This window comes from Trachurus japonicus, chromosome 7 (assembly GCF_045865225.1).
Source record: "Trachurus japonicus isolate A0001 chromosome 7, Traja_1.0".
Classification (NCBI taxonomy): domain Eukaryota; kingdom Metazoa; phylum Chordata; class Actinopteri; order Carangiformes; family Carangidae; genus Trachurus; species Trachurus japonicus.
The window spans coordinates 31,994,695-32,005,858 of NC_140913.1; the positions used below are offsets into that span (position 1 = coordinate 31,994,695).

Sequence of the window (11,164 nt, forward strand, 5' to 3'; positions counted from 1 at the left end):
AACAAGAACACACATGCTCAACTCATTAAGATATAATATTATTATTATATATATTTATTAATAAATAAAATAAATAATATGTGTAATATATTTACAGACAAGAATGAGAAGAGATGTCATTGCTGATGGGGAGCTTAAGGTAATCTATTCTTAAGGAATACAGTGAAAAATCACAGGAATTTATACATATAAGATTTTTTAATGAGAATATTTAAAGAGGTCTGCCATTGTTTAGGGGTAGTCACAGCACTGGCAAGATTCACGAAAGATCAATTGTGGTTGGCAAAACTGGAGGTGCACTGTCCCGTCACCGCAGCTGTAAAAAGAATTTGGGTTTGAAGGGTTTGACACAAGCCCACTGGAACTTCCCTGACAGGGACCATCAGAATTTCCTACAGTAGTTTGTGCTGTGGTAGTTGGAGTTGTGGAAGTTGGGAGTGTGCTTGTGGTAATTAGAGTTGTGCTTGTTGAGGTTATAGTATCAGTAGTTTGGGATGTGGTAGTGGGGGATGATGTGGTGGTGGGAGTTGTGGTTGTGGATGTGGGACGTGTTGTTGTGATGGGAGCTGTGGTTGTCATAGCAGGAGTTGTTGCAGTTGGAGTCATAGTGGTAGTTGGACTTGAAGTTGTGGTAGTTGGAGTTGTGCTTGTAGTAGTGGCGGTTGGGGTTGTGAGAGTTATAGTTGAAGTAGTAGGAGCTGTTTCAGTGGAAATGGGAGTTGTGGTAGTGGGAGATGTGGTTGTGGGAGCATTGGTTGTTGTGGCAGTAGTTGGAGTTGGAGTCATAGTGGTCGTTGGAATTGTAGTTTGAGTTGTGCTTGTAGTAGTGTCACAGCACTGGCAAGATTCACGAAAGATCAATTGTGGTTGGCAAAACTGGAGGTGCACTGTCCCGTCACCGCAGCTGTAAAAAGAATTTGGGTTTGAAGGGTTTGACACAAGCCCACTGGACCTTCCCTGACAGGGACCATCAGAATTTCCTACAGTAGTTTGTGTTGTGGTAGTTGGTGTTGTGGAAGTTGGGAGTGTGCTTGTGGAGATGAGAGTTGTGCTTGTTGAGGTTATAGTATCAGTAGTTTTGGATGTGGTAGTGGGGGATGATGTGGTGGTGGGAGTTGTGGTTGTGGATGTGGGACGTGTTGTTGTGATGGGAGCTGTGGTTGTTGTAGCAGGAGTTGTTGCAGTTGGAGTCATAGTGGTAGTTGGACTTGAAGTTGTGGTAGTTTGAGTTGTGCTTCTAGTATCGACAGTTGAGGTTTTGGTTGTGAGAGTTGTGGTTGAAGTCGTGGGAGCTATGGTTGTGGAAGTGGGTGATGTTGTAGTGGTGGGAGCTGTGGCTGTAGTAGCAGGAGTTGTAGTTGTGGTAGCTGGAGTTGTGGCTATAGTAGCAGGAGTTGGTGTTGTGGTAGCTGGAGTTGTGCTTGTAGTAGTGGCAGTTTCAGTTGTGGTTGTAATGGTTGTGGTTAAAGTAATGGGAGCTGTGGTTATCGTAGTGGGAGAATTTGTGGTGGTGGGAGTTGTGGCTGTAGTAGCAGGAGTTGTAGTTGAGACAGCTGGAGTTATGGGTGTAGTAGTGTCAGTTGGGGTTGTGAGTTTTGTGGTTGAAGTAGTGGGAGCTGTGATTGTGGTAGTGGCAGTTGTGCTGGTGGTGGGAGCTGTGGCTGTCGTAGCAGGAGTTGTTGTAGTCGGAGTCGTAGTGATGGTTGGACTTATAGTTGTGATAGTTTGAGTTGTGCTTGTAGTTGTGGCGGATTTTGTGGCTGTGGTAGTGGGAGATATTGTGGTGATGGGAGTTGTGGCTATAGTAGGAGTTGTAGTTGTGGTAGCTGGAGTTGTGCTTGTAGTAGTGGAAGTTGGGGTTGTGAGTTTTGTGGTTGAAGTGCTGGGAGCTGTGGTAGTGGAAGTGGCAGTTGCTAGTACTGTGCTAGTACTGTCAGTTGGGGTTGTGGTTGTGAGTTTTGTGGTTGAAGTAGTGGGAGCTGTGGTTGTGGTAGTGGGAGTTGTGCTGGTGGTGGGAGCTGTGGTTGTCGTAGCAGGAGTTGTTGTAGTGGGAGTTGTAGTGGTGATTGGATTTATAGTTGTGATAGTTTGAGTTGTGCTTGTTGTTGTGGCAGTTGTGGTTATGAGTTTTGTGGCTGAAGTGCTCGGAGCTGTGGTAATGGAAGTGGCAGTTGAGGTAATGGGAGATGTTGGGGGGGTGGCATTTGTGGCTATAGTATAAGGAGTTGTAGTTGTGGTAGCTGGAGTTGTGCTTGTAGTAGTGGCAGTTGTGAGTTTTGTGGTTGAAGTGCTCGGAGCTGTGGTAATGGAAGTGGCAGTTGTGGTAATGGGAGATGTTGGGGGGGTGGCAGTTGTGGCTATAGTAGAAGGAGTTGTACTTGTGGTAAGTGGAGTTGTGCTTGTAGTAGTGGAAATTGGGGTTTTGGTTGTGAGAGTTGTGGTTGAAGTATAGGGGGCTGCAGATGTGGCAGTGGGATTTGTGGTTCTTGTAGAAGATGAGGTGGTGGAAGATGTGGCTGAGATTGTGGTAGTTTGAGTTGTTTTTGTAGTAGTAGCAGGTGTGGTTGTTGTGAGTTTTGTGGTTGAAGTAGTGGGAGCTGTGGTCGTGGTAATAGGAGTTTTGGATGTGGTAGTGAGAATTGTGGCTGTAGTGGCGGGAGTTGTAGTTGTGGTAGCTGGAGATGTGCTTGTTGTACTGTCAATTGGGGTTGTGGTTGTGAGTTCTGTGGTTGAAGTAGTGGGAGCTGTGGTTGTGGTAGTGGCAGTTGTGCTGGTAGTGAGAGCTGTGGCTGTCGTAGCAGGAGTTGTTGTAGTTGGAGTCGTAGTGGTGGTTGGACTTATAGTTGTGATAGTTTGAGTTACACTGGTTGTAGTGAAAATGGGAGTTGTGGTTATTGTAGTGGGAGATGTGTTGGTGGGAGTTGTTGTGGTGGTCGGACTTGTAGTTGTGGTAGTTTGAGTCGTGCTTGTAATAGCAGTGGTTGGGGTTGCCAGAGTTGTGGTTGACGAAGTGGGAGCTGTGGGTGTTGTAGCAGGAGTTGTTGTGGTAGCTGAAGATGTGCTTGTAATAGTGGCAGTTGGGGTTGTCGTTGTGAGTTTTGTGGTTGAAGTAGTAGGAGTTGTGGTTGTAGTAGCAGGGGTTGTAGTTGTTGTAGTTGTGGTAGCTGGAGTTTTGTTTGTAGTAGTAGCAGTTGGGGTTGTGAGTTTTGTGATTGAAGTGCTGGGAGATGTGGTAGTGTAAGTGGCAGTGGTAATGGGAGATGTTGGGTGGGTGGCAGTTGTGGCTATAGTAGAAGGAGTTGTACTTGTGGTAGTATGAGCTGTGCTTGTACTAGTAGCAGTTGGGGTTGACAAAGTTGTGGTTGAGGTAATTTGAGTTGTGGATGTAGTAGCAGGAGTTGTTGGTGTGGTAGCTGGAGATGTTCTTGTACTAGTGGCAGTTGGGGTTGTTGTGAGTTTTGTAGTTGAAGTAGTGGGAGCTGTGGTCATGGTAGTAGGAGTTTTGGATGTGGTAGTGAGAATTGTGGCTGTAGTGGCAGGAGTTGTAGTTGTGGTAGCCGGAGATGTGCTTGTTGTACTGTCAATTGGGGTTGTGGTTGTGAGTTCTGTGGTTGAAGTAGTGGGAGCTGTGGTTGTGGTAGTGGCAGTTGTGCTGGTGGTGGGAGCTGTGGCTGTCATAGCAGGAGTTGTTGTAGTTGGAGTCGTAGTGGTGGTTGGACTTATAGTTGTGATAGTTTGAGTTACACTGGTTGTAGTGAAAATGGGAGTTGTGGTTATTGTAGTGGGAGATGCGTTGGTGGGAGTTGTTGTGGTGGTTGGACTTGTAGTTGTGGTAGTTTGAGTCGTGCTTGTAATAGCAGTGGTTGGGGTTGCCAGAGTTGTGGTTGACGAAGTGGGAGCTGTGGGTGTTGTAGCAGGAGTTGTTGTGGTAGCTGAAGATGTGCTTGTAATAGTGGCAGTTGGGGTTGTCGTTGTGAGTTTTGTGGCTGAAGTAGTAGGAGCTGTGGTTGTAGTAGCAGGGGTTGTAGTTGTTGTAGTTGTGGTAGCTGGAGTTTTGTTTGTAGTAGTAGCTGTTGGGGTTGTGAGTTTTGTGGTTGAAGTGCTGGGAGATGTGGTAGTGTAAGTGGCAGTGGTAATGGGAGATGTTGGGTGGGTGGCAGTTGTGGCTATAGTAGAAGGAGTTGTATTTGTGGTAGTATGAGCTGTGCTTGTACTAGTAGCAGTTGGGGTTGACAAAGTTGTGGTTGAGGTAGTTTGAGTTGTGGATGTAGTAGCAGGAGTTGTTGGTGTGGTAGCTGGAGATGTTCTTGTAGTAGTGGCAGTTGGGGTTGTTGTGAGTTTTGTAGTTGAAGTAGTGGGAGCTGTGGTTGTGGTAGTGGCAGTTGTGCTGGTGGTGGGAGCTGTGGCTGTCGTAGCAGGAGTTGTAGTTGTGGTAGCTGGAGATGTGCTTGTTGTACTGTCAATTGGGGTTGTGGTTGTGAGTTCTGTGGTTGAAGTAGTGGGAGCTGTGGTTGTGGTAGTGGCAGTTGTGCTGGTGGTGGGAGCTGTGGCTGTCGTAGCAGGAGTTGTTGTAGTTGGAGTCGTAGTGGTGGTTGGACTTATAGTTGTGATAGTTTGAGTTACACTGGTTGTAGTGAAAATGGGAGTTGTGGTTATTGTAGTGGGAGATGTGTTGGTGGGAGTTGTTGTGGTGGTTGGACTTGTAGTTGTGGTAGTTTGAGTCGTGCTTGTAATAGCAGTGGTTGGGGTTGCCAGAGTTGTGGTTGACGAAGTGGGAGCTGTGGGTGTTGTAGCAGGAGTTGTTGTGGTAGCTGAAGTTGTGCTTGTAATAGTGGCAGTTGGGGTTGTCATTGTGAGTTTTGTGGTTGAAGTAGTAGCAGTTGTAGTAGTAGTAGCAGGGGTTGCAGTTGTGGTAGCTGGAGTTTCGTTTGTAGTAGTAGCAGTTGGGGTTGTGAGTTTTGTGGTTGAAGTGCTGGGAGATGTGGTAGTGTAAGTGGCAGTGGTAATGGGAGATGTTGGGTGGGTGGCAGTTGTGGCTATAGTAGAAGGAGTTGTACTTGTGGTAGTATGAGCTGTGCTTGTACTAGTAGCAGTTGGGGTTGACAAAGTTGTGGTTGAGGTAGTTTGAGTTGTGGATGTAGTAGCAGGAGTTGTTGGTGTGGTAGCTGGAGATGTTCTTGTAGTAGTGGCAGTTGGGGTTGTTGTGAGTTTTATAGTTGAAGCAGTGGGAGCTGTGGTCATGGTAGTAGGAGTTTTGGATGTGGTAGTGGGAATTGTGGCTGTAGTGGCAGGAGTTGTAGTTGTGGTAGCTGGAGATGTGCTTTTAGTAGTGTCAGTTGGGGTTGTGATTGTGAGTTCTGTGGTTGAAGTAGTGGGAGCTGTGGTTGTGGTAGTGGCAGTTGTGCTGGTGGTGGGAGCTGTGGCTGTCATAGCAGGAGTTGATGTAGTTGGAGTCATAGTGGTGGTTGGACTTATAGTTGTGATAGTTTGAGTTACACTGGTTGTAGTGAAAATGGGAGTTGTGGTTATTGTAGTGGGAGATGTGTTGGTGGGAGTTGTTGTGGTGGTTGGACTTGTAGTTGTGGTAGTTTGAGTCGTGCTTGTAATAGCAGTGGTTGGGGTTGCCAGAGTTGTGGTTGACGAAGTGGGAGCTGTGGGTGTTGTAGCAGGAGTTGTTGTGGTAGCTGAAGATGTGCTTGTAATAGTGGCAGTTGGGGTTGTCGTTGTGAGTTTTGTGGTTGAAGTAGTAGGAGTTGTGGTTGTAGTAGCAGGGGTTGTAGTTGTTGTAGTTGTGGTAGCTGGAGTTTTGTTTGTAGTAGTAGCTGTTGGGGTTGTGAGTTTTGTGGTTGAAGTGCTGGGAGATGTGGTAGTGTAAGTGGCAGTGGTAATGGGAGATGTTGGGTGGGTGGCAGTTGTGGCTATAGTAGAAGGAGTTGTATTTGTGGTAGTATGAGCTGTGCTTGTACTAGTAGCAGTTGGGGTTGACAAAGTTGTGGTTGAGGTAGTTTGAGTTGTGGATGTAGTAGCAGGAGTTGTTGGTGTGGTAGCTGGAGATGTTCTTGTAGTAGTAGCAGTTGGGGTTGTTGTGAGTTTTGTAGTTGAAGTAGTGGGAGCTGTGGTCATGGTAGTAGGAGTTTTGGATGTGGTAGTGAGAATTGTGGCTGTAGTGGCAGGAGTTGTAGTTGTGGTAGCCGGAGATGTGCTTGTTGTACTGTCAATTGGGGTTGTGGTTGTGAGTTCTGTGGTTGAAGTAGTGGGAGCTGTGGTTGTGGTAGTGGCAGTTGTGCTGGTGGTGGGAGCTGTGGCTGTCGTAGCAGGAGTTGTTGTAGTTGGAGTCGTAGTGGTGGTTGGACTTATAGTTGTGATAGTTTGAGTTACACTGGTTGTAGTGAAAATGGGAGTTGTGGTTATTGTAGTGGGAGATGTGTTGGTGGGAGTTGTTGTGGTGGTTGGACTTGTAGTTGTGGTAGTTTGAGTCGTGCTTGTAATAGCAGTGGTTGGGGTTGCCAGAGTTGTGGTTGACGAAGTGGGAGCTGTGGGTGTTGTAGCAGGAGTTGTTGTGGTAGCTGAAGTTGTGCTTGTAATAGTGGCAGTTGGGGTTGTCATTGTGAGTTTTGTGGTTGAAGTAGTAGGAGTTGTAGTTGTAGTAGCAGGGGTTGTAGTTGTGGTAGCTGGAGTTTCGTTTGTAGTAGTAGCAGTTGGGGTTGTGAGTTTTGTGGTTGAAGTGCTGGGAGATGTGGTAGTGTAAGTGGCAGTGGTAATGGGAGATGATGGGTGGGTGGCAGTTGTGGCTATAGTAGAAGGAGTTGTACTTGTGGTAGTATGAGCTGTGCTTGTACTAGTAGCAGTTGGGGTTGACAAAGTTGTGGTTGAGGTAGTTTGAGTTGTGGATGTAGTAGCTGGAGATGTTCTTGTAGTAGTGGCAGTTGGGGTTGTTGTGAGTTTTGTAGTTGAAGCAGTGGGAGCTGTGGTCATGGTAGTAGGAGTTTTGGATGTGGTAGTGGGAATTGTGGCTGTAGTGGCAGGAGTTGTAGTTGTGGTAGCTGGAGATGTGCTTTTAGTAGTGTCAGTTGGGGTTGTGATTGTGAGTTCTGTGGTTGAAGTAGTAGGAGCTGTGGTTGTGGTAGTAGGAGTTGTTGTAGTTGGAGTCTTAGTGATGGTTGGACTTATGGTGATAGTTTGAGTTACACCAGTTGTAGTGGAAATGGGAGTTGTGGTTGTTGTAGTGGGAGATGTGTTGGTGGGAGCTGTTGTGGTGGTTGGAGATGTGCTTGTAGTAGTGGTAGTTGGTATTGTGGTTGTGGGAGATGTGGTACTGGGAGCTATGGTTGTGAGGGTGGGATTCCTGGTTCTTGTAGTCGGAGAAGATGTGGTGTAAGATGTGGCTGTAGTAGCAGAAGTTGTAATTGTGGTAGCTGGAGTTGTGCTTGTAGTAGTGGCGGTCAGGGTTGTGAGAGTTGTTGCTGTTTCAGTGGAAATGGGAGTTGTGGTTGTGGTAGTGGGAGATGTGGTTGTGGGAGCATTGGTTGTTGTAGCAGTAGTTGTAGTTGGAGTCATAGTGGTCGTTGGAATTGTAGTTTGAGTTGTGCTTGTAGTAGTGGCAGTTGGGGTTGTCGTTATGAGTTTTGTGGTTGAAGTAGTAGGAGTTGTGGTTGTAGTAGCAGGGGTTGTTGGTGTGGTATCTGGAGTTGTACTTGTTGCAGTTGTGGTTGTGAGAGTTGTAGTTGAAGTAATGGGAATTGTTGTAGTGGAAATGGGAGATGTGGTTGTGGGAGATGTTGTCGTGGTTGGACTTGTAGTTGTGGGAGTTGTGCTTGTACTAGTAGCAGTTGGGGTTGCCAAAGTTGTGGTTGAGGTAGTTGGAGCTGTGGCTGTAGTGGCAGGAGTTGTAGTTGTGGTAGCTGGATATGTGCTTTTAGTAGTGTCAGTTGGGGTTGTGATTGTGAGTTCTGTGGTTGAAGTAGTAGGAGTTGTGGTAGTTGGAGTCGTAGTGGTGGTTGGACTTACAGTGATAGTTTGAGTTACACCAGTTGTAGTGGAAATGGGAGTTGTGGTTGTTGTAGTGGGAGATGTGTTGGTGGGAGCTGTTGTGGTGGTTGGAGATGTGCTTGTAGTAGTGGTAGTTGGTATTGTGGTTGTGAGTTTTGTGGTTGAAGTAGTGGGAGTTGTAGTTGAAGTAATGGGAAATGTAGTGGAAGTGGGAGTTGTGGTTGTGGGAGATGTGGTACTGGGAGCTATGGTTGTGAGAGTGGGATTTCTGGTTCTTGTAGTTGGAGAAGATGTGGTGTAAGATGTGGCTGTAGTAGCAGAAGTTGTAATTGTGGTAGCTGGAGTTGTGCTTGTAGTAGTGGCGGTTGGGGTTGTGAGAGTTGTTGTTGAAGTAATGGGAGTTGTTGTAGTGGAAGTGGGAGTTGTGGTTGTGGTTGTGGGAGATGTGGTACTGGGAGCTATGGTAGTGAGAGTGGGATTTCTGGTTCTCGTAGTGGGAGAAGATGTGGTGTAAGATGTGGCTGTAGTAGCAGAAGTTGTAATTGTGGTAGTTGGAGTTGTGCTTGTAGTAGTGGCGGTTGGGGTTGTGAGAGTTATAGTTGAAGTAGTAGAAGCTGTTTCAGTGGAAATGGGAGTTGTGGTAGTGGGAGATGTGGTGGTGGGAGCATTGGTTGTTTTAGCAGGAGTTGTAGTTGGAGTCATAGTGGTCGTTGGACTTGCAGTTGTGGTGGTTTGAGTTGTGGTTGAGGTAGTGGGAGCTGTGGATGTAGTAGCAGGAGCTGTAGTTGTGGTAGCTGGAGTCGTACTTCTTGCAGTGGCAGTTGTAGTTGTGAGAGTTGTAGTGAAAATGGGAGTTGTGGTTGTGGGAGATGCGTTGGTGGGAGCTGTTGTAGTGGTTGGCCTTGTAGTTGTGGTAGTTTGAGTTGTGCTTGTACTAATAGCGGTTGGGTTTGCCAGAGTTGTGGTTGAGGTAGTGGAAGCTGTGGGAGATGTAGCAGGAGTTGTTGTTGTGTTAGCTGGAGATGTGCTTGTAGTAGTGGTCGTTGGTATTGTGGTTGTGAGTTTTGTGGTTGAAGTAGTGGGAGTTGTAGTTGAAGTAATGGGAGATGTAGTGGAAGTGGGAGCTATGGTTGTGAGAGTGGGATTTCTGGTTCTTGTAGTGGGAGAAGATGTGGCTGTAGTAGCAGAAGTTGTAATTGTGGTAGCTGGAGTTGTGCTTGTAGTAGTGGCGGTTGGGGTTGTGAGAGTTGTGGTTGAAGTAGTGGGGGCTGTGGTTGTGGGAGTGCGAGTTGTGTCTGTAGTAGCTGGAGTCGTAGTTCTTGCAGTGGCAGTTGTAGTTGAAGTAATGGGAGTTGTAGTGGAAATGGGAGTTGTGGTTGTGGGAGATGTGTTGGTGGGAGCTGCGGCAGGAGTTGTTGTTGTGTTAGCTGGAGATGTGCTTGTCATAGTGGTAGTTTGATTTGTGGTTTTGAGTTTTGTGGTTGAAGTAGTTGGAGTTGCAGTTGAAGTAATATGAGTTTTTGTAGTGGAAGTGGGAGTTGTGGTTGTAGTAGTGGCAGTTGTGATGGGGATAGTTGTGGCTGTAGTAGAAGAAGTTGTAGTTGTGGTAGCTGGAGTTGTGCTTGTAGTAGTGGCAGTTGGGGTTGTGGCTGTGAGTTTTGTGGTTGAAGTGCTGGGAGCTGTGGAAGTGATGGTTGTGGTTGAAGTAGCAGGAGCTGTAGTTGTGGTATCTGGAGTCGTACTTGTTGCAGTTTTGGTTGTGAGAGTTGTAGTTGACGTAATGGGAATTGTTGTAGTGGAAATGGGATTTGTGGTTGTGGGAGATGTGCTTGTACTAGTAGCGGTTGGGGTTTCCAGAGTTGTGGTTGAGGTAGTGGGAGCTGTGGGTGTAGTAGTAGGAGTTGTTGTTGTGGTAGCTGGAGTTGTGCTTGTAGTAGTGGCAGTTGGGCTTGTGGTTGTGAATTTTGTGGTTGAAGTAGCAGGAGATGTAGTTGTGGTAGCTGGAGTTGTACTTCTTGCAGTGACAGTTGTAGTTGTGAGAGTTGTAGTTGAAGTAATGGGAGTTGTAGTGGAAATGAGAGTTGTGGTTGTGGGAGATGCATTGGTGGGAGCTGTTGTAGTGGTTGGACTTGTAGTTGTGGTAGTTTGAGTTGTGCTTGTACTAGGAGCGGTTGGGGTTGGGTTTGCCAGAGTTGTGGTTGAGGTAGAGGAAGCTGTGGGAGATGTGACAGGAGTTGTTGTTGTGGTAGCTGGAGATGTGCTTGTCATAGTGGCAGTTGGATTTGTGGTTTTGAGTTTTGTGGTTGAAGTAGTGGGGGCTGTGCTAGTGGAAGTGTCTGTTGTGGTTGTGGTAGTGGGAGATGTTGTGGCGATGGTAGTTGTGGCTGTTGGGGTTGTGGTTGAAGTGCTGGGATCTGTGGAAGTGGTGATTGTGGTTGAAGTAGCAGGAGCTGTAGTTGTGGTAGCTGGAGTCGTACTTGTTGCGGTTGTGGTTGTGAGAGTTGTAGTTGAAGTAATGGGAATTGTAGTAGTGGAAATTGGAGTTGTGGTTGTGGGAGATGTTGTGGTGGTTGGACTTGTAGTTGTGGGAGTTGTGCTTGTACTAGTAGCGGTTTGGGTTGCCAGAGTTGTGGTTGAGGTAGTGGGAGCTGTGGGTGTAGTAGTAGGAGATGTTGTTGTGGTAGCTGGAGTTGTGCTTGTAGTAGTGGCAGTTGGGGTTGTGGTTGTGAATTTTGTGGTTGATGTAGTGGGAGTTGTGGTTGAAATAGCAGGAGCTGTATTTGTGGTAGCTGGAATCATACTTTTTGCAATGATAGTTGTAGTTGTGAGAGTTGTAGTTGAAGTAATGGGAGTTGTAGTGGAAATGGGAATTGTGGTTGTGGGAGATGCATTGGTGGGAGCTGTTGTAGTGGTTGGACTTGTAGTTGTGGTAATGTGAGGTGTGCTTATACTAGGAGTGGTTGGGGTTGGGTTTGCCAGAGTTGCGGTTGAGGTAGTGGAAGCTGTGGGAGATGTGACAGGAGTTGTTGTTGTGGTAGCTGGAGAAGTGCTTCTCATAGCAGCAGTTGGATTTGTGGTTTTGAGTTTTGTGGTTGCAGTAGTGGGAGTTGTGGTTGAAATAGCAGGAGCTATAGTTGTGGTAGCTGGAGTCGTACTTCTTGCAGTGACAGTTGTA

At 46.8% G+C, this 11,164-nt stretch overlaps 2 protein-coding genes across 2 annotated transcripts in view; both read right to left on the minus strand.

Annotated features, from left to right (window-relative positions):
• Positions 1-231: 231 nt before the first annotated feature.
• LOC146985133 (uncharacterized) overlaps positions 232-11,164 on the minus strand; it is an 18,809-nt gene continuing 7,876 nt past the window's right edge. The window contains exons 15-22 of the mRNA XM_085783239.1: positions 10,941-10,991; positions 10,593-10,778; positions 10,152-10,202; positions 9,825-9,937; positions 9,612-9,638; positions 8,329-8,447; positions 6,893-7,149; positions 232-430 (exon numbers count right to left, since the gene is read on the minus strand). Coding sequence (XP_085639365.1) covers positions 232-430; positions 6,893-7,149; positions 8,329-8,447; positions 9,612-9,638; positions 9,825-9,937; positions 10,152-10,202; positions 10,593-10,778; positions 10,941-10,991 — 1,003 coding nt within the window. The remainder of the gene's footprint in view (positions 431-6,892; positions 7,150-8,328; positions 8,448-9,611; positions 9,639-9,824; positions 9,938-10,151; positions 10,203-10,592; positions 10,779-10,940; positions 10,992-11,164) is intronic.
• Positions 453-3,489, minus strand: LOC146985134 (uncharacterized). The gene is made up of 6 exons (XM_085783017.1): positions 3,439-3,489; positions 2,772-3,331; positions 1,981-2,675; positions 985-1,889; positions 549-837; positions 453-463 (listed from the first exon to the last, which is right to left on the minus strand). The coding sequence occupies exons 1-6, from the start codon at positions 3,487-3,489 to the stop codon at positions 453-455; spliced, it is 2,511 nt and encodes an 836-aa protein (XP_085639143.1).